The 26,215-nt window shown below is 35.6% G+C and overlaps 2 protein-coding genes and 2 long non-coding RNA genes across 4 annotated transcripts in view; 3 read left to right on the top strand and 1 right to left on the bottom strand.

The window, feature by feature from the left end:
- The window catches only part of LOC110373002 (otoferlin), a 67,984-nt gene that overhangs the window by 4,880 nt on the left and 36,889 nt on the right, over positions 1 to 26,215 (top strand). The window contains exon 3 of the mRNA XM_064043463.1: positions 4,588 to 4,732. Within this exon, the coding sequence (XP_063899533.1) occupies positions 4,588 to 4,732 (145 nt within the window). The remainder of the gene's footprint in view (positions 1 to 4,587; positions 4,733 to 26,215) is intronic.
- LOC135119281 (uncharacterized) lies at positions 1,074 to 2,561 on the top strand. The gene is made up of 2 exons (XR_010278108.1): positions 1,074 to 1,869; positions 1,940 to 2,561. It is a non-coding gene; the product is annotated as an uncharacterized LOC135119281 (long non-coding RNA).
- Positions 2,217 to 3,152, bottom strand: LOC135119245 (uncharacterized). Its single transcript, XR_010278105.1, has 2 exons — positions 2,520 to 3,152; positions 2,217 to 2,366 (listed from the first exon to the last, which is right to left on the bottom strand). It is a non-coding gene; the product is annotated as an uncharacterized LOC135119245 (long non-coding RNA).
- Positions 10,359 to 15,499, top strand: LOC135119231 (uncharacterized). Its single transcript, XM_064043408.1, has 5 exons — positions 10,359 to 10,408; positions 11,844 to 12,041; positions 12,310 to 12,486; positions 13,446 to 14,576; positions 15,286 to 15,499. The coding sequence occupies exons 1-4, from the start codon at positions 10,360 to 10,362 to the stop codon at positions 13,508 to 13,510; spliced, it is 489 nt and encodes a 162-aa protein (XP_063899478.1). The 5' UTR covers position 10,359; the 3' UTR covers positions 13,511 to 14,576; positions 15,286 to 15,499.

The raw sequence follows: 26,215 nt of genomic DNA, 5'->3' as shown, positions 1-26,215 counted from the left end.
ATTATACACTAGCCGTTTTCCCGCGGCTTCACACGCGTCCCGTGGGAGCTACTGCCCCTACCGAAATAAAATAGCCTATGTCACTCGGAAAGAGTGTAGCTTTCCAACATTGGGTCATTTTTATAATCGTTCCAGTAGTTTTTGAGTGTATCCATTACTTACAAACAAATGTACAAAATGTTCCTTTTTATGATATTATAGTAAGTTCAGATAGATCAGTATTCACTTACTGCTTTTCGTATTAGTGTATGTCGACCATAGAACCACATTTCTTATCAAAAGGCCTGGACTTTCAAAGACAAACAAATTCCGATTCAAGTATCCTTCAGGTCATGTGGAGGCGCGTAAAAGCGTAGGTGTTCGTTTTTAAGATAAGAGGATTTTTAACTCCTATTTTCATACTAAGATGCTAAGCCACCAGACCAATTAGTGCCTAATCGGATAATAACATTCAATGAATTCTAAGAATTATTTTTCTAGACGTCTGGGTTTGGATTTTAAATTTTTATTTTAATTTATAATGATAGAAAATCTTCATAAAAACTATTTTTAGCAGTCTATTGTTTTGTTACGACGTCTTTCAAACTTTCCTTTGCCTAGTAATAAAATTGCGTGAAACAAAAGAGGTTTGGCGATTTTTCCTATTTACAATTCTAGTTTCCTGACGATGAGTTCCTAAGATTTTTTAAATTAATTAAATACTTTTTACAATTTTTTTTTATTCAACCAGCTTCATGAATATTATCTTACTTCGGGACTATAATTATTCTTCCATCTCATTGTGAACGATATCAAAACCGCACTAGCTGTACGATAAGAATTGTAAAATTCTCTTCAAGAACATCACGAAAGCGCGCATACTCGATCAGTTCGAATTGCTCAAATTTTCATGAAGAATCGCAGAAATTAATGTCAGACAAACGATGATCAGATTCGAAGTGGTGTCGACATAAAGTTGCGTAGGACGAGTCTAGGAAGTAGAAAAGATTTCTTCAGCGCGGTCGGCTCGGATCCTTTATTACTTTTTCACCGTGACCAATTTACCCTTAAAATATAGGAACCAATAAACCCTCATGCCCGTTTTCACCAACGAATACCTAAATTTAGGGAGCATTTACGGAACACTTAATAAGAATTTCATTTTCACCAAAGCCTAGGTGTCAAATTATAACCTTAAAATTTGACTTCAACTTGGGGGCCCGATTGATGCCTGCTTAAACAACCCCTATCATTATCATTACAGAATACAAACATATTTTGAACCGTGGATAGTGAAATGTACCTTTATATGTTATGTAACACCAAAAATACCATGTTTAAAAAGCAAAAAAATACAAAAAAAAAATGATACGTAAACTTTTAGAAAGTTTAGAAGCTGTGGAGGTTGTGGATATGTAAAATAATAATCATTAGAAGACCACGTACCTATCTTACGTGAAAGAGCAGATGACTGAGAAATAAGTACGATGTTCATGACTTTTTTATAAGACTAGCCGTTTTCCCGCGGTTTCACCCGCGTCCCGTGGGAGCTACTGCCCGCACCGGGATAAAATATAGCCTATGTTACTCGCAGATAATATAGCTTTCTAATGGTGAAAGAATATTTAAAATCGGTCCAGTAGTTTTTGAGTTTATCCATTACAACCAAACAAACAAACATTTTCCTCTTTATAATATTAGTATAGATATAGATTATAGGTTATCACTTGCTATGAATGCACTTGCTAGGTCGTGATGTCGCTGAATTATTCAAAAATAGGTAGTCCTGCATGTCCATAAATATACAGACCATAATAGATGCAAATCTGGTAATCACTGATGTAGTTTCGCGGTGGCCGGGACATCTATAGGCCTATTCAGACCTAAGCGGTATTCGCTACCGTCTACGGCAGAGAAAACCCTGTGGGTATGCGGTAATATGACTGTTCAGACCTAAGAGGTATTCGCTACCACCTGCGACAGAGAAAACCCAGTGGGTATGCGATAATATTACTGTTGATGTTCGGGACGTATGCCGCTGCTGCCGCGCGGTATGTACTTCTACCCACAGCGGCAGTGAATATCGCTCAGGTTTGAATTGGCCTTAAATACCAAAACTGCAGTAGATACCAATGATTCGAAAATGGTGAATATGGAGGAGCCTATCTCCTAGGTGATAGGGGATACCCTCTGGAGGTAAGAAGTAGGCTAATATTGAACATAATAAAATATATAAATTAAAACAAAGATAGTAAACAAATATTTTAATATTAGTCCTCATATGATGTACCAAACATTATCATCATCCTCCTGCACCAATTCAATTTGAGGTGGGCTGGGCGCAGCATGTTTTTACACGTCTTTCCAATTTCTCGCACCACCTGAAACTAAATAAATATAATAAATGTATAATTTTAACCCCATACTTAAATCCATCAACTCATGGAGAACAAAAATACAATGAAGTCGACAGTAAAACAAGGAACACAGTTGAACGGCAATATCTTATATTATTATACACAGATATTATTCACATTTACCTGTAAACGGTTCCTATCGCATTAAAACTATTTGTAACTGGATCCAAGCTTTGTTTTGGCTTCGTTCGTGGTCCCATCCGTTTTTTGTTTAATATTGTGTCTCTATGAGACGTCAGCAATTTCACTAGCTTGTCTTTTTCTTCTGCAAGAAAGGTTTATCCTCGTTTTCTCTTTTCTGCCAAAATAAACTTATCTATTCAACAATAATAAACCCAAAATTAACCTCACTCTATGTACACATACACATCAGTCAATTTGACAAACGCGCGAATGACATAGGTAAAAATTCACCTATAGAAAACCTCTTTACTGTTTTATTGCATAAAACATAGCGTAATGTAGTTTAAGTTAAATTAAAATAACATCACAAGAAAAAAAACTCACAGGCTTTAGTAATATATACTCGATAGACGTTTATTTCTTAAGAAGTAGAGAAAAATCATTTTATCGATAAAATATCGACTTTGCATTATCGTTTGTAGAACTAGTAATCTGTCACTTACTTAAGGGATCCATGTACAAGTGTGGTGAAAATGAATTTAGGTAGGTGTCAAATTGGGAGGGGTCCTTATTAAAAGTAGCTTTTAGATAGGGAAACGGTAAGAGGTTGTTGGTGAAAACGGGCATCAGTAATTTATAAACATAGTACTTCTAATCAAAATTCTTATATCAGCTACAGAAGAATAATCATCCCGGTCAAGGGCAGCCCGCATCCATGCACTGCCCAGCACCTTCTTTAAATCAGACAATTTAATTTGGGTGCTAATTAAACAGGCTTCTTTTTAATATCATTATTCGCCCCCAAAAATGTATGTTGCCTTCTAAATTACTAAGTCAGCCACAATTAATAAAGCGTCGAGCATCTAAATAATACTATCTTAGCCACGAGTTATCTTCCACTCTAAATACAACCTCAGCATGATTATTATTTTTGCATCTAGTAGCATGCATTCTAACAGTAAACTTCTTAAATACTATTAAATGACATCATAAAAATATTTATTTAGCTTCTAATTTTTTAACTCGTACCTACTGAGTTTTTTGTTTAAAATATAACACATCCCATATTAATTGACCCAGCAAGGAAGTAAGCTTGCAACATGCAGCAGCCATGGCTTCTGTCACGGCTCCGGCGCTGCGGGGCTCCGGCGGTCCCATGCGAGCTTATCGTCGCAGATGGTTTCACGCTCACCACCGTAGCTTCGGCTTGCTGGCCGGCTCTGCCGGCCAGCCTCAGCCGCGGCGGTGAGCGCTGAAACTACCTGCGCCTCAGCTCGCAGGCCGCCTCGCCCCTCCGCGCCTACGCGGTTTTGAATTGCACTCTAGGGGTAGGGCAGACAAGACTACGTGGAGTCGGTTTTGCAGCGATTCGTTTTCGTCACTAACTTCAATTTTTAATACAATGTTTTTTAATTGAAGGTCATAAATGGCAATATGCTAAATAGAATGAATCCAAATTAAATTCTACCATTCGTTCAAACGTTCGAGATCAACGTTTTTCTTGGCTCGTTTTTGGAAAAATGAGGCCGAGTTAGTAAATTAGATGGCAATGTATAAATAAGAAGGACAAGTTACAATAATTGATTATCTTTTATTGAAGCTTTCTAGTAGATGGCGTTGTAAAAAAGACGAATTAGTTTATTAGAGGCTATGTCATTTCCCCGTTGCTTAGTTATAAAATTAGGAGTTTCATCATATTTCCAATAAATAATTTTGTGGCTACGCTTATTATTTCCCATTTAATTTCCACCGTGCAAAAGGACCACCATTAAATAGTTTTCACCATTAGACGGTTTACCCGTTGTATGACGGAACGGAGATATTTTCTATTTATTTTATTATTTTAGATTTTCTATTGTACTACCTATAATTAGCGGCATACGAGCAGTTAAATCACATTGGCCCGCGAACTTTGTATCGTTTAAACCTTTCCTGGAATTCTAAAAACATTTTAAAACCAAAAAAAGCCAAATTGGTCCAGCCTTTCTCGAGGATTAGTGAGACTTACGAACAGAAAGTTCATTTTTATACGTATATAAGATTATATGGCTATATTATTGTTTCACAGTACTTCATGTTCGAGCTATACGTGAGTATCAGGGATATCCAGCGCTCGAGTATCTGGCTCGCTGTGATGGAGCCTCGGTGCTGCGCCCCACCTCGTCTCATGGGGGAAGCCACCATTGATCTCGGAGCTATATGGTCTCAACCTCGTAAGTAGTGCAGTAGTTCGAGAATGTTACATAGTTTATTCTTTCACATCACAAATCAAAATTCAAAATAGGTAAAAATCTAGTGTTATGTATGTTACTGTCACCTTGTTTTATCTACTGTAGACTATAGCCTTCTGCTAAGGCATTATTCACTATTCAGTTAATGAGCTCGATTTTTAACTCTTCAATCCTTATAATTAATCCTTTAATCCTCAAGAATACAAGTATATTAGCCCAGCCCTACAATGAAATGTCTAAAAATTTTCCACAACAAAATAATGAAACAGAGATAGAAATAAAAATCTAACTTTGAATAGTAAACTAACTAGACCGTGAATCACGGTCCGTGATTGGTAAAAAGCATCAGTTCGTTAACTAAAAAAGAACTCTTCAAAAACTCGAAGGTATGATAATATCTCTCGAATAAGCAAGAGTTGTAAGTACGTCACATACGCTTCATGGGTCATCTTCGACAGATGTACTAATTCATTAACGCTCTGATTGTATATTTTTTTTGTTTTGAAAGTGCCTACTTACATTACTCTCCTAGTCGCCAGAAATATACATTACCCTTATCTTCCTGTTCTTAATATGATAGAAGAAAATACAATGAAAAAATTATATTGGTTTTCCCTTTGTGTATCAAGCAAGGCTATTAACAATCTTGTTACAGTTGCATCAGGCCTCCCACTGCTGGTATCGGGATGCAATTGACAGCATTGTAATGAGTTTGCGGTCCTGCGGACCTTTGATCTTAGTTGGGTGCAGTTAGCTTTAAAAATACCTATCTGAACAAATCAATATGTTCAAAACTGCTTTACACCCTGTAAAAAACTTACCACAATATTTATCAACTTTTTGAAGTTTTAAGATTTTTTCGCACGGGATATCATTTCCCTATGATTTAGGTAATGGATGTTATTATACAAACCTTCTTCTTCAATCACTCTATTTTTTTAAAAATACCTTATCAAAATCCGTTGCGTAGTTTCAAAGATGCGCACTAAGCCTATATCCTTATGCGCACATAAGGACAGAGAAAACGGCTTTGTTTTATACTACGTAGTGATGCGCTGGGCCTTCCGATGCGCTTAAGATACGCAGCATCTTAATTGCGTATGATGTGGTCATCACTAGAACCAAGAATTCCTGTAAAACCTAACTTTGATGCTATTCTAGCTGATCTAGCTTCAGTAACCTATACATATTTGATAGGCATGTTAACCTTTGAATACAAATGGTGTTTTAAATTATTTATTTGGGCAGTCGGAACAACGTCCAAAGCTTCAGCATACACGTCGGCCCCCGGCCGGCCGTTGCAATATCGATTGAGTTCCTCTCCCTCGCACTTAATGAAAGGGTTACATGCTGTGACGCAGTTACAATATATTGGACTGGATTATATTTATTTCACCTGTTGATAGTCCATTTTCGACCTTAATGTTAAAGGCATAAAATTGATTCAGGAAATAAAATCTCTTAATGACCCCTTCGTCCAATGCATGAGTAGCATCCTTTGTTGTCATCTTTCATCTTTTATTGCTGATAATTAAATGGGGATAAAATAATGCGTGACCAGGAAGGCCCTTCATGCAGTTGCTGTGGGCAGTGATTTGACATCATCGACTGTCTTCGTAGGTTAAGATGGTATTCCAAATACTTCACTATCTAGCCACTTCCTTGTTGACCCTTGCAAGGAAGCCAGTATTACCTATATGAAGAGCTTCATGAAAACTGCCTCTTTGGTATTCGGATAGTTGGAACTTGGCTGGCAATGAAATGCAAACTCATAGTCGAGAAAAGTAGATATAAATAGTTAGATGAGATTCAAAATCGAAGTCCGTTATGATAAGTAAAATGCGTATTTACACAAAGCGTTCTAGCCTTTGTATGAAAAGTATTTCAATTAAAGAGTTGTCTTATGGAGCACAACGCAGGATGTGCGGTTATTGCACAAACGTTCTGCAAATTAAGTTTTTAATTAGAAAAGATAGGATTCTAAGTCTGGCCGCTTGCAGTTTCCTCTATTAAAACTCAATTTAAAACAAGTCTTAACCAGATGTTTTGCTGTAGTCTTGAACAAAGAACTACCTTATTGTCTTAGATTGTAGGTATTATGCAAACAAGATTTTGCATTTCTTTGTGCTTTTTGTTGTAGCTATTATACGTGCCTCCTTAGGGGTTGTGTAAGGAACGCATACCAATTTTAACGAAACCTGTTATGTCATAATAAGATACTTACATGTTAACTGCAGACTATGGGGATGAAGAAAGTAAGCTAAGCAAAAATAAAACGCCAAAATAAACTTTGAGTTCCAGTCTTTATTTTCGATTTGAGTACCCACTACATAAAGTGCCTCTAGTTTCAAATGTCAATTAGTGAACATCTCGCAAATGCAAATTGACATCTCGACTTTTGTAGTGAATGCGATAACCTGTAGACATTGACTTGGTATTTCAGTATTAAGTCACTATAAACGAAGTTATGTCGAACAAAGGTATGTCGAAGCTCATCCTTAATTCCAGTTACGTAGACTGACACCAGTTGCGCTTCTAACTTTGCGAAGGTACTTTGAAAATTACGTAGTTCCTCAAATGAGCTCCTACGAATATGTAACATTACCTTGACATGAAAACAATGAAGTTCAGATGTTTCAAGTATCCAATAAGACATATTGTATGCATACTTCAAACCTTTAAGCAGGTTTTCTTACATTGAAGAGTACCTGCAATGAATTCAATATTCAGTCGTCATAAAATATTTCAACATGGTACGCAGCACGCAGATAACATCGATTTCACCTTTGGACCGGACGATGTTCTAGATTTATCTATGTAGGAAAATCTGGGCTCACTTAATTTGAGAGACAGCAATATACAAATTTATGTGTGTGCAGGTAGAGGAAACTGCGTATGAGAGACAGGGAGCTTGGACGCGTCACTGTCTGACAATCAATATTGCATCGCACACAGAAGTATTCGTGTAACTATTGCATAACTGCATCTGTGTTCACCTGTATTACATGTGTGCGTTTCAAATCCCTTTGTGAGCTCTCCCGGGGCCCGGGCGAGCTCGGAGCTCTATATACTCCGTTGTTGGTATACCAATTTTCCGGCTGGTAGAATCTTGCTTTGAAATTGCATAGTATGAAGCCTTTACATACAAAGCTAGTTTGAATAAGACATGTTTAGTTATGGGGAGTTGTAATTATGTTAGTGAATGCTGCAAACATTTCCGGTACAAAGAAATTTAAATTGCGTATGATATTAATAATGTTTAAGCTCTTGTAAAAGGAACGATGGGTACCAACGCCAGTTGTGCCTTTGTTCCTATGCTATGCCAAGTATGTACGTCTGTGTCAGTGGTCACATAGGTCTAAGATGACCAATGTATATTCAGTTCGTGTTTCTATGCATGAGTTCTTTAGGTGACAAAATATTTTTAAATATCATCCTCCAGAGATTTGAAAAAAAGCCTTTGTGTTAAAAAACCTAACTTTCATTTATCGCTCAAATATAATTATCAAGTGACAGCCACAAATGGTCATGATGTCGTGAGTCGTGGTAGCTTAGTGGGTGAAAAACCAACCCTCTAATGCAACTTTTCTAAGTTTTTATGTACTTTTTTAAGTGTACATCCGCGTTTCGGAGGGCACGATAAACTTTAGGTCCCGGCTGCCATTGAACATCTTTGGCAGTTGTTGCGGGTAGTCAAAAGCTAGCAAGTCTGACAGCCAGTCTTATTTAAGGGGGGTTCCGGGTAACTGGGTTGAGAAAGTCAGATAGGATATCGCTCCTTGTATAACACCCTACTAGCTGGTACTCAGCATTCGGTTAGACTGGACGCCGACCCAACATAGTTTGATTTTGTACCTGTAAGGAGCTCGCCGCTAAATAGTTTTTTTTTCCATTTTGAAGAGTTTCAAAACAGTAATTACAGGACCACACTACAAACGTTAGTACCAACATCATTGCTGACCGCTGATAGCCCAGGGTCCATAGAAATTTGCTCATTGTCCTTTAATTGATTTTAGTTCAGTAATGTCAGGTTTTATCTATGGAAAATTTCCTAGTGCGCAAAATTTTTGGTTTACACTTTTATTACAGTGTTATTATGATGATCTGAAATAATTATATCGATATCGTGTCGGCTAAAAAAGTTACAAATTTTTCCCAAACATTCCGCGACCTAATTGCTCGGAGGTCAATATAGGTCTTATAAAATATGTAGTTGCTCATAAAATTGTCTACTGAAAGTGTCATTTGCAGTTTTTCTATAAAATTAACAGTTTTCGGATTAAAGCGCTGAAAAGGCGACTGTATTATGACGATGCATTCGTTTCCTCACCACCTTGGAGGTAGAATGCGAGGCGCGTTTTTTTTTACATGGTTTCCCCGGTAGGCATAATCCATGATATGTAATGAAATATTTATTTATTAAAGAATACCTAAATATTTGTTTAGCTAAATTTTGAAAAATACATCATTCATTCACATGTCTGTCGATAGGTTAGAAGAACTTTTCGACAATGTTTTATGTAAGTATACATGAGTACTTCATATTAAATGGTATTGGTGGAACTTAATATTAAATGTTAAATACACAGGCTATTTAGCACTCCTATGAACTGTAGCGCATAGCGCGCTGGGGCCGGGATCTTCGAGTTTATTTCAATTAAAACACTTCTTGAACTTTAAGACTTGATTTATTTGGCTCATTTGGCAGAAGTCACATTCTATTGTAAAATCTTGTTTTAAGAAGAATAATATGTATTTAAATTGTCATCCGACCAGCGTTAAAAATATTAAATAATATCTATTTAATCAAACTTTACAGTACATACTTACCTTATTCACCTGCACCCTACGTACTGAAAGTTATCACTCGGAAATACGGGTGTACTATGCCAAATCGAATAACAAATAATCGAATGCCAATTAATTGATCGACCACTATAAATCGAAATTATAAATACTCGAACATTCATAATATCGAATGGTTATTAAATCGAACATTCAATACATCGCGCAGTCCATGGGGATGCAACTGAAGTACAATAATTTTCTGAGGTTTTTTTTTAGAAATGCGCCATCTAGTGACGGATGCCCCGTAACTTGGGTATTTGTACTTCGTTTTAGTCACTAGATGTCACTGCACCTTAGACCGATATTTCATCGATTTAATAACAAATCTAAAAAAAGTTTTGTGATTAGAAATATTAACAAATATTGTAATTAAATAATTTTATGATTTATTTTTAATTCTTTTTTATCTATGAGGACGTCTTAGTTAATCACAATAATCACACTACTTGAAACCACTTGAAACACTGACGATTGACATTGACAGTCGACCATACTTTTAAATTAAACCGTTTTCCGTTTTCTAACGTGTTGGTTTATTCTGAGTGTTATTTTCTGGTTTTTTTATTACGATTGTTGCGTGTTCCTGGACTCTGATACTGACTGCTTCTGTGATTGACCTGGCTTCGTATTTTGGACCTGTGATCTACTGCATTTTCATTGACCCGGCTTTGTATTTTGGAACCTCGATCGACTGCTTTTACATTGACCCGGCACCGTATTTAGGACTAGAAAATGCGTCCAGTGGATCGTCTTAGGGCGGAATGCCATCAACGTCAAGATATAAGTGCTACTTTGATTGTGACAATGACGGTAAGTTCAAAACTTTTAACTTTATAATGCACGTAATTTATCTTTTGCTGATAGGCTGCACAATATCCATTATTGTCATCCGTGCAATCTGTGGTCATCATAGTCCTTGAGTCATCAAAAATCTAAGATGCACTACCACACACACTCCTGTCCTGACCCTACACAAACAATTGAAACTGCACATTAACTTTTATATCCAATCAAAAGACTCGGAATCTACGTATAAGACAAAGCCCGCTCTAGACGACCCTCTGACCAAATAACTTCATCAGGTTTTAAAACTATGATTTTACAGTGGCGTAGCATGGGATTCCGCCGCCCGGGCAGGTATATTTAGCTGCCGGTCAGTGGGTAGTCTTAGGGGCGAGCCCCCTTATTTAGGTACTTATTTAAATTCAAATGACTACAATTTAATAAAATTCTAAAGATGGTTTTGGCAAGAAAGAATTATTATTGATATCGACTCATGACCAGGTGCGGTCTCAGCCCATGATTTTGGGATTCACTAGGGTGCTGGAAGGAATACTTTCAGAAATTGTTACTGGCTCTCTTTGATATGTAGTGCAGCAGTGTGAAAATTTTAGCATCCTACCTAGGATTTTGTTGATTCATACACTAATGATCTATGTATAACTTTGTCGATTCATACAGCATGCAACAATATTTTTTGCAAACTAGGATATGTTAGATTTTCCTTTAAAGCTCAAAAAACATAAAGCCTTGTGTGGACTAAGCATTTATTGTCAAATTAAACGAAAACAAGCAGATGTAAAAATTCAAGAGCGAGTCGAAAAATTTAGTACCCTGCCTGCCTGATAGGTTAGATCTTCTTTTAGTAGACAAGAAGTTATTGGGAGGTAGGCTAGAAGTATAGATAGATATCTATCTATCTTGTTGTATTTGTTATGGTGGTGGTGGTGGTATCTATACACACTATGTACACCATAACAAATTACAATTAAAACTTAATAACTAAAAGGGTGTAACAATGGGTGGTCTTATCGCTAAAAGCGATCTTTTACAGACAACCTTTAATGTATAGTGACTCTTCTCAAGAAAATTGTATTATGGGGTGGCATAAATAGGAACTGACAATGTAAAGGCGGCAAAAAATGCCTTTGCCTCTACTGTCAACGCTATCAGCTTCTACTTGGCTTGATGCTGCAGCTAGGCGGCGGTGCCGGCCCCTAGAGTAGCGCCACCCAGGGCCATGGCCCCTCGGCACCCCATGCTATGCTACTGTGATTTTATTTACTTCAACTGTGGTGTTCCTGTTCTAGTACTGCTAGACCTCAGCTATTATTTCTAGTGTTAGATTAATATTCAAGGATGGTATCACAGTACATTACTAAAATTTTATACATATGATGATGATATCTATTACGGTATTTTAATGAGAGTGAGTTGTTCATGTATAAAAACTTCTTGATTTCAGGCCCATTGCACCGATTTCCTAAACCTGAATACCCACATTTGGAAAAGTTTAACTCGTGGAAAAAAGTACTAGATAAAGCTTTACAAGAGAAAGGCGACATCTACATTTATAACCAAATTCGATTTTGCGACAGACATTTTGAAGAGTGTTACCGTTCAGCCAGTCACCGACTTACTCCAAATGCAATACCAACTCTAGGTACCTACTATTTAGATGTCTTATGTTATTTAAATCTTAATAGAAACAAAACCACATTTCTTTGCCTTCGCTGTAATAACAAAATTGTTCCTCAAATATTAAATAAAATTTTCTACTGAATAATCTAATCCTAATTAGAAGAAAATAAAATGAATATTATATACCAAAAATAATTGATGCAACATGCTATCTTCTAAGAATTAAATGAATATTGTTCTATATTCTACATAATTATACAGTAACTATAAATAATTTCATCCTTTTGCAGATTTATCTACATTACCAGTTGGTCAAACTCTTGAAGGTCCATCGGGACATGTCGAGGCAGACATGTCGAATTTATTAAACATTTCGCAAGATAAACTTGCTGTCATTGAGCCATCCAGCTCTACCCACTATCATAGTGATGTACAGAATGCATTACAGACAGCTGAACGCCCTAAAGGTAAATATTTTTATTGACAATTGACCTTTGACTTGTAACATTAGGTTTTCTTTCCATCATCAGGATTCCAATTTGTTTCCACTGTAGGGTCATAAAACTTCTTGCAGAGAGAGAGTGGGCATTTAAGCGTACATAGGGAAATAAGGACAGAGAAAGCGACTTTGTTTTATACTATGTAGTGAAGCCTATGTGTTATTACATTTTTTATAAGCTATATTACTGTAAAGTTTCATCTAAATCCGTTTAGTAGTTTTCGCGGGAAAGAGGAACAAACATCCTCACAACATTTATAATATTAGTACTAGTATAGGATTATTTCATACTAACTGCGTCCCGCGGTTTCACCCGCGTATACCGGAATAAAAAATAGCCTATGTCTAATTCCAGGGTATAAGCTATCTACATACCAAATTTCATCCAAAGCCGTTCAGTAGTTTTTTCGTGAAAGAGTAACAAACATCATCCAAACTTACAAACTTTCGCGTTTATAATTTTAGGTAGGATTATTTCCGCACTTGCAGGAATCAATAAATGTAAGACAATAACAAATCTCCGAACTTGTAAACCTGAATTAAATGGATTAATAATAATAACTTGATATAATCCTACAACTTATGTGTCATAATAATTATTCATCCAAATAGCTAGTTCTAACCATCCATACCATTTTTTTTCGTTGGTAGAAAAGGCCCAAAAATGTATGGAGTCTGAATGATCTTCTTTATATCCATTTTTGTTTACCCATAAAATCCCCATAAAAAATATTTATCAAGCTTGTATCTGCTGTTGTAGGGAAGTCTCCACTTTTTGTATCTGTTCCTCGAAGCCTACCTATTCCAATCTCTGGTCATAATATAATAACAGAACAATATTATGTAACATATTTTTATCACAATTCTATTAAAACTTTGTGTAACACTATTTCTTTGATCTGAGGTGTAACATAATTTAAATTACAGGTTCTAGGAAAAGAGGGACTTGTCAATATTTAAAACGAGTCGTCACCTCAAAGAGAAGGAGATAATAAAGTTAAAACAGAAAGTATTGAAGCTGAAAAAGAAATATAAGGAACAAAATAACAAGAAACTCTCTGCAAGGAAAATTTCCACATCAAAATCATTTTTGAAAGAGTTAAATAAAATGCCTGCAACAATAAAAATATTTACTTCCCTCCAAATGAAATGGAAAAAGAAACCACGAGGCAGGCGATTTACATTTAACGAAAAAATCATGGCATTGACCATTTACAAACAGAGTCAGAAAGCTTACAACCTCATGCGAAAAATGTTTGTCTTGCCATCAAAGCGCAGCCTACAAAAAATGTTGAGTAAATTTGAACTGAAACCAGGCTTCAATCCTGATATATTTAAAAATTTAAAAGCTACAGTAGCAAAATTGCCGGCAGAAAAAAAGTTGGTCAATTTACTGTTTGATGAGGTATCATTGGCTCCGGGTGTTTTTTACAACCCTGCCCTAAAACAGATAACTGGTTTTGAAGATTTTGGGCACAGACAAACAAAAAAACTCGCAGATCATGCCTTGGTCTTTATGATCAAGGGTATAAAAAGCAAAGTGAAACAACCTTTATGCTTTTCATTTTGCCAAGGTGCCACGAAAAAGGACGATTTAAAGAAGCTGATCAAAACAATAATAAAAGAAATCTCCAATACTGGATTGATAGTTATTGCCACTATATGTGACCAATCAGCCACAAATATTTCTGTGATAAAAGTCTTCAAGAAGACACAAAACGCAAATATTTACAAGAGGGTAATGAATATAGGACCCAAGCCTTCGAGTTTGAAGACCAAAAGGTCTTCCCATTATTTGATCCTCCACATCTTTTAAAGGGAATGAGAAATAATTTACTCGCCAAACATTTGAAATTTGTACAAGATGGGAAAACAAAGTATGCAAAGTGGGAACATTTGGAGATGCTGTTGAAGTTAGATGTTGGGGATGATGAAATTAGGCTTGTTAATAAATTAACAGAAAACCATGTTAATAAAGAGAAAATTCCAAAATGAAAGTGAAATATGCTGCACAAGTTTTCAGCCAAAGGGTATCATCAGCATTGAGATTCTTAGCAAGTAAGTATGCTTTTATTGTTCTCATTATTTTCTCTATATTTAAAAAATTGCTATTAATTTACTAAATTAGATTTTTATTTTTAATTTACATGTTTTTAACCATCTTCATTCTCCACAGACAAATTAGAAAGTTCATTATTTTTCTTTAAAATAATATTAGATGTCCTGGCTACATTTATAAGTTCAAAAATATTTAAAAACAAACAATTGAGATGCTATTTCTCTCGATAAAATTCAAAATAAAAATACAATTCATATCTAATAATTTATCTAAAATTGGCTATGTCAATATTTAAGATGCATAAGATATATTGTTGGAATAACATTATAAATTGAAATGAAATAATAAATTAAAATTATCATATTGAAATAAAAATTTGAGACATTATGAAACTACAAAATATAGTTTAATGTTGGTTTCTTACTAATTATATTTACACCCACAACTATTTACTGAACCAACTGATAAAGACGCACAGTAAATCGTTACTGCCACTTTAAAGTTTGTAAGTTTGTGCCTTTTCGACACAGCCGTGAGGCACACCGTTTAATTTTTTAATTAAATTTTTGTATTTTTGTTTTTTTATTGTGTCCCCTAATCTGGGTCGAATAAATGTATTTTCTTTCTTTTTTCTTTAATTTCGGTCCACAATAGCAAAAAAGATTGATATGAACTGTATTCTAGTACTTATTTAATATATTGTTTCAGAACACAACCTTCTTCCGGCGGAGTGCGAAGAAACTGCTGATTTTCTACTCATTATGGACAAACTATTTGATTCTTTCAATGGACATTCATATACAGGTGATCCAAAAATTTTCAAGGGGTGTGTAATGAATAATTCTCCTCATTTTAGATTATGGACAGAGGTAGTTCCTATATTGGATTCAATGACTTTTAAAACTATAAAAAAAAAACGGGATGGTACAGAAGAAGTAAGATATGAAAAAGTGCCATCCCTTCAAAATTGGATCCACAATATTAAAACGTTTAAAGAAATGTGGGAGTTTTTAAAAATCAAATATAAAGTTACTAGCCTTTTAACCAGAAATTTCAATCAGGACCCTCTTGAAAATTTTTTGTAACATTAGAAGTAATGGGATACGAAATGTTAATCCCTCGTGCCTACAATTTATTAATGCGTTCAAAACTTTGTTACTTAATAATTTAAATTCGCCCCATTCTGTAAGTGCCAACTGTGAAAAGATGAAAATAAATCACTGCAATCTTTCAAAGATCTTCTTGCTGAAAAACAAAACAATGAAATTGAATTGGTTAGTGGTGATTTTCCTATTGATTCTTTAATTAATACAATGAACCAAATTAAATGGAATGACTCGATTTTGCATGCCGAATCAAAAAAATATGTAGCAGGATACATTGTAAAAAATCGAAATGTAAAGTGTTCAAAAATGTGGAACATGTACTAATGATATATTAAGAAAGGAAATTGATTTTGAATCATTTAATTATGAAATAGATTATACGAAAAATCCTTATTTAATGCATGTGATGATTTTATAAAATTATTAAATGAAATATATTATATGATTGTTGCATGTTTACGAGATTCACCTGAAATAAAATATCTGAAAGAAAAATGAAATTTTACATCAATTGCCATTGTGATTTTAGTATAATTACTTGTATAGTTCATAAAAATAAATTAATTGATTTTATAATTAATATGTCAATTAATTTAATCATTCACAGTTGGTGCACCGGGGTTAATAGAATAATTAACGGAAAAATAACAAATTTCGATGTAAATGATGAAATTAAGTTACAAGCATTTAAATATTGTAATACACATAAAAAAAGGAAATAAAATATACTTAGCCGATAAATGTACTCTTTATCTTTTGTTTTTTTATTATCTCCCATAATATTATTGACTAGACTAGAAGTTGGAAACTGAAAACTGGAAACTGGAACTGGAAATTGAAATCACTGTTTTAAATTCAATTTACAGTAAATTGAATTTAAAACAGTGATTTCAATTTTCAAATTTAAAAACATATTTAAGAGAACTCTTGAAAAGCGCCATCTACCCTAACCATACATGAAGTAACCACGCCATCTTGTGACGGGGGCCCGTTAACTTTCACGCTAGTAAGTTGTTTTGAACGATGAGTTGCGTATCTATCTCTATATAGTGTATTATCTATGGCGCAGTCAATACATCGAGTGTTCAAAATATCGAATGTTCGTTTGATCGAGCGTTAAATGCATCGCATATTCATCCTATCGAAAAATCTATTTTTTTTATGAATACAAGAAAAACTCAAAATTTACTAATAAATCACATTTTAATCCTTAATTCTTATCTTTTAAAGGAAAATTTTAAAATTTTGTGTGAATTGAAAAGGCAAAAGCGGGATTGGGAAGACCTACTTTACAAAAAAGAGGCAAAAGGGATGATAATGCGATTGAAAAAATGTTAAATAATAAAAACTACATTAAAATTTATAAATTATTCATAAATTTTGAGTTTTTCTTGTATTCATAAAAAAATTAGATTTTTCGATAGGATGAATATGCGATGCATCAAACGAACATTCGATATTTTGAACACTCGATGTATTGTCTGCGCGATGTATTGAATGTTCGATTTATTAACCATTCGATATTATGAATGTTCGAGTATTTAGAATTTCGATTTATAGTGGTCGATCAATTGGCATTCGATTATTTGTTATTCGATTTGGCATAGTACACCCCGGAAATACTTAGCTGCTCATAGAAGCTATAATTATTACCAAATAATCTGTAATCATTACTACAGTACATTTTATTTTCTTAAAAAATTAAATAATCAATTTACTCATTTATGCTATTACCCAGCTTATCGCGGTCACTTCATTCAAGACGTTAAAATCATGAAGCTGTCACAACGATGTTACATTTTTGTTGATTTAAAAAAAAACATTCATAAATAAACGAATAAAAAATATTTATAATCATAGCTAAAGTTATAATGTATCTTGTGAACTACTTAGAATCTGTATAAATGGTTTCATAACGACCCTTTGGATGCTTTTTTGTGGGAAATCATCAAATGACCCTCCCGCTCTGTGGGTAAGCAGCATGAATGAGTGACAGATTCTTAGTGACTAAAATTCATCATGTTCATTCTTAGTACCAAGGCCGCGATAATTTTAACGAACAATCCCGCAGTCCCTACAGGCCTTGGCCGTGGTAGTCCCCTATGGGGTAATTTTGGGACTAGCGTCAGTGTGAAAGTCGTGCCCCGACACCAACATGAAGCAAACTAATCGTTACTTTGCTTTTCTGAATTATTGTAGACAGTGAGCCATAGATTCATTAAAACGGTTATATGTAAATCTATCTATCATAAAAACTTAACTGTTGGTCCAAAGTTCTAATTCGTTAAAATTGAAATTTTGAAAATATGTAGGTACCTGCAAATGTTTTACGATACGTTACGATTACGGTTTATGGTAAATTAGTATTTAACTCCCAACCCCACTGTCTCAAGTTTTTTTTAAAGGTAAAAGTCTCATAATATGAGATGGTTTGCTCTCTGCAACACTTATAATTGTGACAGAAGGATATTTTAATGCATATGGATGGGCACAATATCTGGCCAATAGAATGGTTTACAATTAAATACCGAAACTCTTAACGTTGCCATACCTAGACCTCTTGATTGAGGTTTCTTACCCCCGCACTCAGAGACATTTAATGATTACTTAAGTATCTCCTTAGTGACAGATAATAGAAATAAAAAATCTGAAATTCTTCTAATAGAAATTCTGCACTAAGGAACGGCTTAAGTAACCATTGAATCTCTGAGTGTGTGCATTAGACTTCTATTGCAGTATACTATTGCTATACTACCTATACAGGGTGTGTCGTTCACAATCACATTAAATCCTATCGCATACTTTATGATATTCTATGGCGAATTGTAAAAAAAATAACCTAATCCATGCAGTGGTTTAACCACAGGAGTCCATTTTCGTTTTTATAATTTACAACATCATGTGTCAAGCAGAGATAAAGTTAGGAGTATCGAATGTTTTGATCAGTTGACAGCTGTCAGTTTTCAAGGGTTGTTTGTAATGACTGACTTTTATATGGTGTTCTAATTTTCGCACATTTTTATTCTATTTACTTTGTTTGAAAAAATCTTTTTTTTTTTTTTTACGTATTTATCTTTTTTCTTTGTGTTAATCGACATATATTAACCAATATATTAACGCATTTCATTTAATGTGATTATGAACGACACACCCGATATAGGAATATCACTACTGTCCACCGATAAGCCGCGCATTTTGGAAGCACTCTGATACTTGGTTTAGCATTACGTCAAGTCGTGTGATTCAAACATAAATAGGGATTTATTTGCTAGTGTAGATTCGTTGTTATAAATAATGTTTAAAACTGATTATAGACTGGTGTATTATGGAATGCAAATAAATGAATATGAATAGGTGGTAGGCCCGTAACTGTAACCTATGATATCGCGGCCGTGCCTACTCAACTTTAGGCCTTACTCTTGAAATACATATTTTTTGCTACGTCATCATTATATTCACAGATATTTGCATTGCAATATAAAAACAAAAAAAAAGTTTACATGGAAAGCTACAGCGATCTTAATAAATAAATCAATTCTTAAAATGCCATCTATTTACGGACTGGCCTCGAAAAGTGCAGCTTAACCTTGAGTGATCTATTCATTTATTCAAAGCCCATCAGCTTATTTCCAGCGCTTTCATTCAAGCGGATTTTCTACAGCAAGCTATTTAATTGACAAATACTGTTCAAATGATGACATTGTACACCTAGATCAACTACTAGAAAACACCTAAAACCAAAATAAAAAAAACACTTTTGTAGACTTTTTAAAGACAAAAACTGATTTCGAGCGTGACCAAAACGATCATTTACGAGTGAATTGACAAGACTTTTTGATGCATCTGTCAATGATTTTTGGTATTACAAAAATGGGCGGGTTCCAAAGAAGGTGTACAAGGGCAGAGATAGTGACGTTCCTCGTCACCTGCACACAATCATCAAGCTACATACATTTTAAGCCATTTGAAGCCCCATTTGGAAAACTGTTATTTTCTTATTAATAAACAGGGATTAATGTTAAACCAAGGAATACCTAAGTAATGAATAACCATACATGATAATGTATGTAGAGTTAAGGGGTCTACACACCAAAGCCGCTGACCCGGCGGCACAGCCCGGCGGCACGACTGCCGCGGCATGTGGTGTTCTAGTAATTATCAAATACTCTATGAAAGCCGGCGGCATGATTGTACAAAATACGGCCGGCGGGTTGGGCCGCCGGGCTGTGCCGCCGGCATCAGCGGCTTTGGTGTGTAGACACCTTTAGAGTTTACTCTGTGTTAATTAATAAGGATATTGGGTTTCTGTCGTAGTTTTTCATCAAATTTCTGTCAAAAACAGTTATCAGAAAGAGTATTTTTTGTAAACTAATGATGAGTCTACTACACGGTGCAAGGAGCTTGCGTAAGTTAACATGCGCAAGTGACGTGATCACGCGGGTGGGTATTTTGCTTAGGTACATGCGCGAGTCACTGGACCCGCACGTTTTTAAATGCATGTAACCTGCTCATGTACCTCAACATGCGCCGGCTACTTGCACCGGGTAGATGCATCCTAAGCGATTTAAAGCTTCTCAATTCGTATTTCACATGCCTAGATCTACAAAAGGTTTATTAAGAAAAAAACCCTTATTTTGAAAAGATGAAAAATCTGATTCATCGGGTCTGAACATATTTTAATTAAATAGTAAATCAAATGTTTACTTTCTCTAGTTTATTAAAAAAATATATTTTTAATACAAATCATTTACATCCACTATCTAAAATGAAATTAATTTGAATAATAATTATTATAAAATGGCATCAAAAACTCCACATCATCGCTGCCCATCGGGAGCGTACCCAAGAGGCTGGCAGCGTTGCCGCGTTGGATGAAAATGCTTAATTTTTGAACAAAATAAAAACCAGCTTTTGGGTCACTCAAAGTGTCAGCAAGTCACTTCGCCAGATATTATAAAGTAGATGAGTTTCAACCCCAAACGGCTCAAGGTATACATAGAGGTATAACTCACCAGTGTACTATATTTACGTCGTTTCAGGCATCTTATCATCTAAAGGCATCTTTCCTTACTCTGTGATCATAATCTATTATTAAAATTATATCAAAATACTATATGCAGGTTGTATATAATATGTAAGATAGGCACGTAATAATATGTGACAGTTATAGAAGAAGAAATAATAAATAAATGAAAGTCGCTGTCAAAACCTTCGTTTCATGATCCTACTAAACTTGTTTATTATGTTTAGATTTCGGTATCCAAAATGAAATGTGAATAAATAGATTTTAAAAAACATCTGTGAGTATTTGATTCTGCATACCCTTAACGGTTTCTAATCAACTGTAGACGTTTGACTAAAATACTTTTATTTTCAACAATTTTATTTATCCTTACTAATCCTTACTATAGTTCGGCCGCTCAGAGAATGCGTTTCTGACACATCGCGATTGAACTGACGACGTAACTTTGTAATGGCGTTGCAGTACGATAAAAATATTTTTGCTGGTTGTTTATCGTTTTAACAATTGTTGAGCATTAAAACAACATTATTATATCAATAATAATCAATGAATGTTGTAATTTTGTGCCAAATTGAGTGTCAAATAACTTGGTAAACAATATTTTTCTAAATCTATACTGCGCTATTACAAGGTTATGTCAGCGCTTTATATTTGTAGTGCTGTGCTAAAAATAACAGGCAAGTATCGTAATCTGTTCTGGTTGATGGTTCTCTTATAATATAAAATAATACGTTTTGTTTTTCTTTTTAAGAATTTGAAAATAATGGACTATAGGATAACTTTTATGAAATATAAAAATAAAACTATGATCAAACTGAACGCGCGAAAGAAAGTAGCATATTTATATTTAGGTTGAAAATGGTAACCCCAAATGGCATCATGGGCCGTCATTTTGTGACGCTAAATAGTCATTTGTTGTCGTTTCGTGCGCTAAGACTAAGTGCCCTGCCTCATTAGGACGCCAATGACGACGTCGCCGGCTACGTATCCAAGCAGTTAGTATTGAAATGTATGGAACCTAACTCACTTGGCGACGGTTAGGTAACGTCGCCAAATTGGAGGCGTGGCCACGAGCTACAGTTCCCTATGTGGCTTCTGGCTACCGTGGCAACTTGGCGACGTGGCCACAGTAGCCACTATAATGTACACGGTAAAGCGCACCTCCCTCACACAGTCGCCAATGTGGTCGCCAGTCAGCTTGCAATTTCTTGAGCGACGACGTAAACAATTGACTGTCGAGACGCCATGGCCACTCGACTTGGCGACATTTGGATGCCAGAAGTAGCCAGACCTGTGCCGCTGGCGACGTCGCCATGGCGTCCCAGTGAGGTAGAGCTCTAAAAACCTGATTTTGGAAGATTTTGACCGAGATATCAGGATTGATTCTGTTATTGATAATACCTAATATACACGTAATATACACGTAGGCGAAGATGATGATGAAGACACCACCTCCTCAAGCGAATCGGAGTCTGATTAACATTCTGTACGCACATTCAATTCAATGTACTTACTTTATTGCATAGAAATACAGATTGTAACTTTGTAACAAAGAATAAATAAAACGATTTTATTATATGAATATTACCTTTTTTTGGTTTCCACTTAAATAACTAAAATATAAATTTTAAATGATTCCGCCAATTTAAAACGAAAATAATCTTAAAATAATGCGGCGGTTTATTTTGGGGGAACGGTAACGAACTTAGTGTTATGTTGTGCCCATCACTAGTCCTGACTAACTGATAGGTGTCAGGAACGCATTCTCTGAACGGCCGAACTATAATCCTTACTAATATTATAAATCGGAAAGTGAGTTTGTTTGTTTGTTTGTTTGTTCCGCTTTCACGCCGTAACTACTGAACCGATTGCTTTGAAATTTTGCAGACGTAAAGTTAAAAGTCCGGATTAAATAATAGGGTACTTTTTATCCCGAAAAAAATAGATATTCCCGAGGGAAAACAAAAATATTGTTTGCTTGATGGATGGATTGTAGATGGCGCTGTGTGTCGTTTAAAACAAGGTAATATATTGCAAACGAATATTGAAGCTGACTAGATCCAGAGATATCCACAACGTTACAAACTTTACTTCTTTTGTTTAGATAAATGGTCACATCCACAACACAACCTTGACCAATGAATCTATGCGACTGCTAAGTGGTAATCCTAATTATACTGTCACGTGAAAGAATGCACCTACGTGATAAGTAGTATTTTGACGATTCTATATTGCCCACGCAGACGAAGTTGCGGGCAACAGCTAGTTTATGATAATTCAGAAGCTCAGGCTGCGTTCAAACCAAACTGACCGTCAGCTGCCGAATGTGAGCAGGTTCCCCGTGAGCCCCAGTGTAAAAAACCCCCGACCCAAAAAAAGTACGCAATAATTATGACAAAAGGTTAAAAACGCTTAACCCTATAAAAAGCAAAAAATAACTTTTAACACTACGTAAACTAAATTTTGTCGTGTCGGGGGACCGCTCTAATTCATTACGTAATACGTTTTTTTTTTAAACGAATGTTGTAATTAGGTAGGTTTGATTAGATTTATGTAAGTATTTATGAAGGTAAAAAGCGGTCCCCCGACACGTCAAAATTTAGTTTACGTAGTGTTAAAAGTTATTTTTGCTTTTATAGGGTTAAGCGTTTTAACCTTTTGTCATAATTATTGCGTACTTTTTGGGTCGGGGTTTTTAAATTTATAATTTAATTTTATTTCATGCTTTTTAAAGGAGCTCCTTAATTTTTCCTTCTTTCATTTAATTTATTTTATCTTAAGATGTGATCGCTATATGCGATCTCGGCCAAAGGAAGCTGTTTAACAATCCTCATGACAAACTGGCTCTGGGAGAATTGCACAGATTGAGAAACAATAAAGATTATCCTTTGGACATTCTAGATTTTCAGCAAAAATATAAATCGGTTTATCCGTTTTATTCCGGCATTTCAGGGTTTCATCCACCACATCCCATTTCCAGCATCAGGTTCTCGTCAATTAGAAACATGAAGAGAACTCGTCAAGACAAATTCAACGAGCCCAAACTCGATGGGTTTACTAAAAGGCAGTTCAGGGTTACGTCTCCTACCTTCGAGCCCTAACAGCAGACAAGCTCAGTGGTTCCAAAAGACATTAGTGTTTCAAATTTCAGATCCCACATATACTTGCAAGTAAACTGAGCGTGTAACATTCCTATGACATCTAGCAAACGAGCTGATGACCTTGAAGACCTGAACCGATTTCCACCAAACATAGCTAAGAACACTCCCGACTGACATACCTTTTAAACAAAAAAAACCGCATTACAATCGGATCATCCGTTTGGGAGCTACGATGCCACATACACACACACACACACACACACACACACACACACACACAGACACGTCAAACTTATAACACCCCGTCGTTTTTGCGTCGGGGGTTAAAAAGTGAAAATAAACGGTATTTGTCGTTGACAGTATGCTGACACTACGCTTTAGCTTATAATATGCCAATAGTGTAAACGTAATTTGTATGCGTTTACATCGTATGCGTACGCTGAGCGGCCTATTGCTTTTCACATAAAAGAGCAAAATTCTTGACTGAATAGTGTCCGCCGGCCAATTTAGATTCAATATACTGACGTTTTGCTGTGTAGCCAATCATCAGCGTCCACGGAGCGCTATATAAATGGATCGCCGAATTTCAGCGTCTACGCAAGGCATTATCATGTCGATACGCATGGCGTAACAAAAAAGTGAATATGTACGGAAGTACAATAAACTGCGTAACGTTCGCTTACTTTCGGTGGCTAACAGTCAGTTTGGTTTGAACACAGCCTAAGTTAGGAAGCAATGGTAGTTGTTATGATTTTATATAAAGAAATAAATTATGTCGGGACACCTTTTCACAGACGGTTGGTTAGCCACATGGTAAGTTATTAATTAACTTGTGTTATGGGTGCTAACACAACTGATAAACTACATACTACATATATACCTACATATCTATATACAGTCATTATTATAACAGCCAGACCATGGCCAACAAGCATGCTCATCACACAAATGTCGGCCGAACTGGGAATCGAACCCGGGATCTCAGGTCCGGCAGAAGAGCATGGTGACCAATGCGCCATCGAAGTCGTCAATTATGACGGAATACCTATCTACTTGAATCAGTTAACTCGTAGCTATTGATCAATTCAATTATATCAATTGCCATTTTGAGCTCATTAAGGTGGTAACTACCGTTCTATTCTTGAAGTTTACTTTGATTAATCAATACTTACTCCTGTAATACTTACTGAGATCTTTATTCTGCTCGTGGTCCAAAAGACGAATATTCCCGCAATGAGTATGTAGAAGCTACGAGAATGTAGATGGTGCAGTGGTCGCGAGCGCAGCTGCAGCAGTCGCGAGCGCAGCTGTGGCCGTGCGCGCATTCTCTAAGTTGGCGGTGTGTTACCTCTGTGCCTCCATGCCAGCATATCCGAATGTTACTTACTCTGTAGCAGTTGTGGTTACAATTCAGCCAGAGGCCATCAAATTGATTTGAAAAAAATCGAATTCCAGAGCTAGTAAGCTGATCGTAGTTAGAATACATTGGTCATTGGTCGGCAGTGTCTACAGCCTAGCAAATGTGTATTTGTGATATCTTCCACGAATTATCGTCTGGTTTGATTGTCTTCGTTGCTATCCCTGCAACCTAACCTTCAGCGTTCTTTGTACAATACTTACCATACGTAGCTTAGCAAGGATTTGGAGCTTTAGGTCAATGTAAGTTTGCGAATCGTGCACTTAGTGACACAAAAATTGTTCCCTTCAAAAGTTTAACATTATTCTATAGTCATTGCTATAACTTATTTGTAATCATGTCTATGTGCAAGGAATAAGACTGGTTTCCACCTCACGTCACGGGCTAGGAACTATACTTACCAATAATACCAACAACAACTGTTTACTGAAAGTCCCGTGACGTATTCAAAATTAAAACTGTGTGTCCTTTTTAAGTTTACTTCATGAGCGATGGCTAAACTACTCGTACTTCTGCATCTAGAGTATTTTGTTTCTAGTTAATGAAAATTTCAACTAGGTGTACTACTTCTTACTAAAATGATGCTACTTTGGGCAGCTATTTTTCTAGTACTTTTACCTGACTACGTCTAAAAATATTGGGTGCAGCAGTCAAACTTTATGGAGTGATTGCCCTAACTTGAATTTGTGTGTGATAGGTGAGCGCACAGCTTAGCAAACATAGTGTTTGTGATTATATTCGCAGTTGTAAACCAGATGATTTGTTCCTTGAAATCGGGTTTGTTGGAGGGATGTATTTTGGTTTCTAATAATTCAAAGAACAACACATTAATTTTGTAACACTTGCTTATTATCTAAAACCTTTGCCTGCCTTGAGAATATTAAAGAAAATAAAATCTTCTCAATTTATATGTATTTTTACAAGTGTTACAATTAAAGTGTCGATCTGAGGTTATGATGTTCCCATAGGTAGTTTAAAATAAATAGCGAGC

The sequence above is a fragment of the Helicoverpa armigera genome, chromosome 1 (genome assembly GCF_030705265.1).
Source record: "Helicoverpa armigera isolate CAAS_96S chromosome 1, ASM3070526v1, whole genome shotgun sequence".
NCBI classification, from domain to species: domain Eukaryota; kingdom Metazoa; phylum Arthropoda; class Insecta; order Lepidoptera; family Noctuidae; genus Helicoverpa; species Helicoverpa armigera.
Note: the sequence above shows the minus strand (reverse complement) of the source record. Positions and strands in the feature narration are given on the sequence as shown.

Excerpts from the sequence above, each read along its gene's own strand:
- LOC135119231 (XM_064043408.1), top strand. The coding sequence starts at position 10,360 with ATGCCATCAACGTCAAGATATAAGTGCTACTTTGATTGTGACAATGAC. Across the intron at positions 12,042-12,309 it reads AAATGCAATACCAACTCTAG|ATTTATCTACATTACCAGTT; the intron begins GTACCTACTATT and ends ATCCTTTTGCAG. Across the intron at positions 12,487-13,445 it reads GACAGCTGAACGCCCTAAAG|GTTCTAGGAAAAGAGGGACT; the intron begins GTAAATATTTTT and ends TTTAAATTACAG.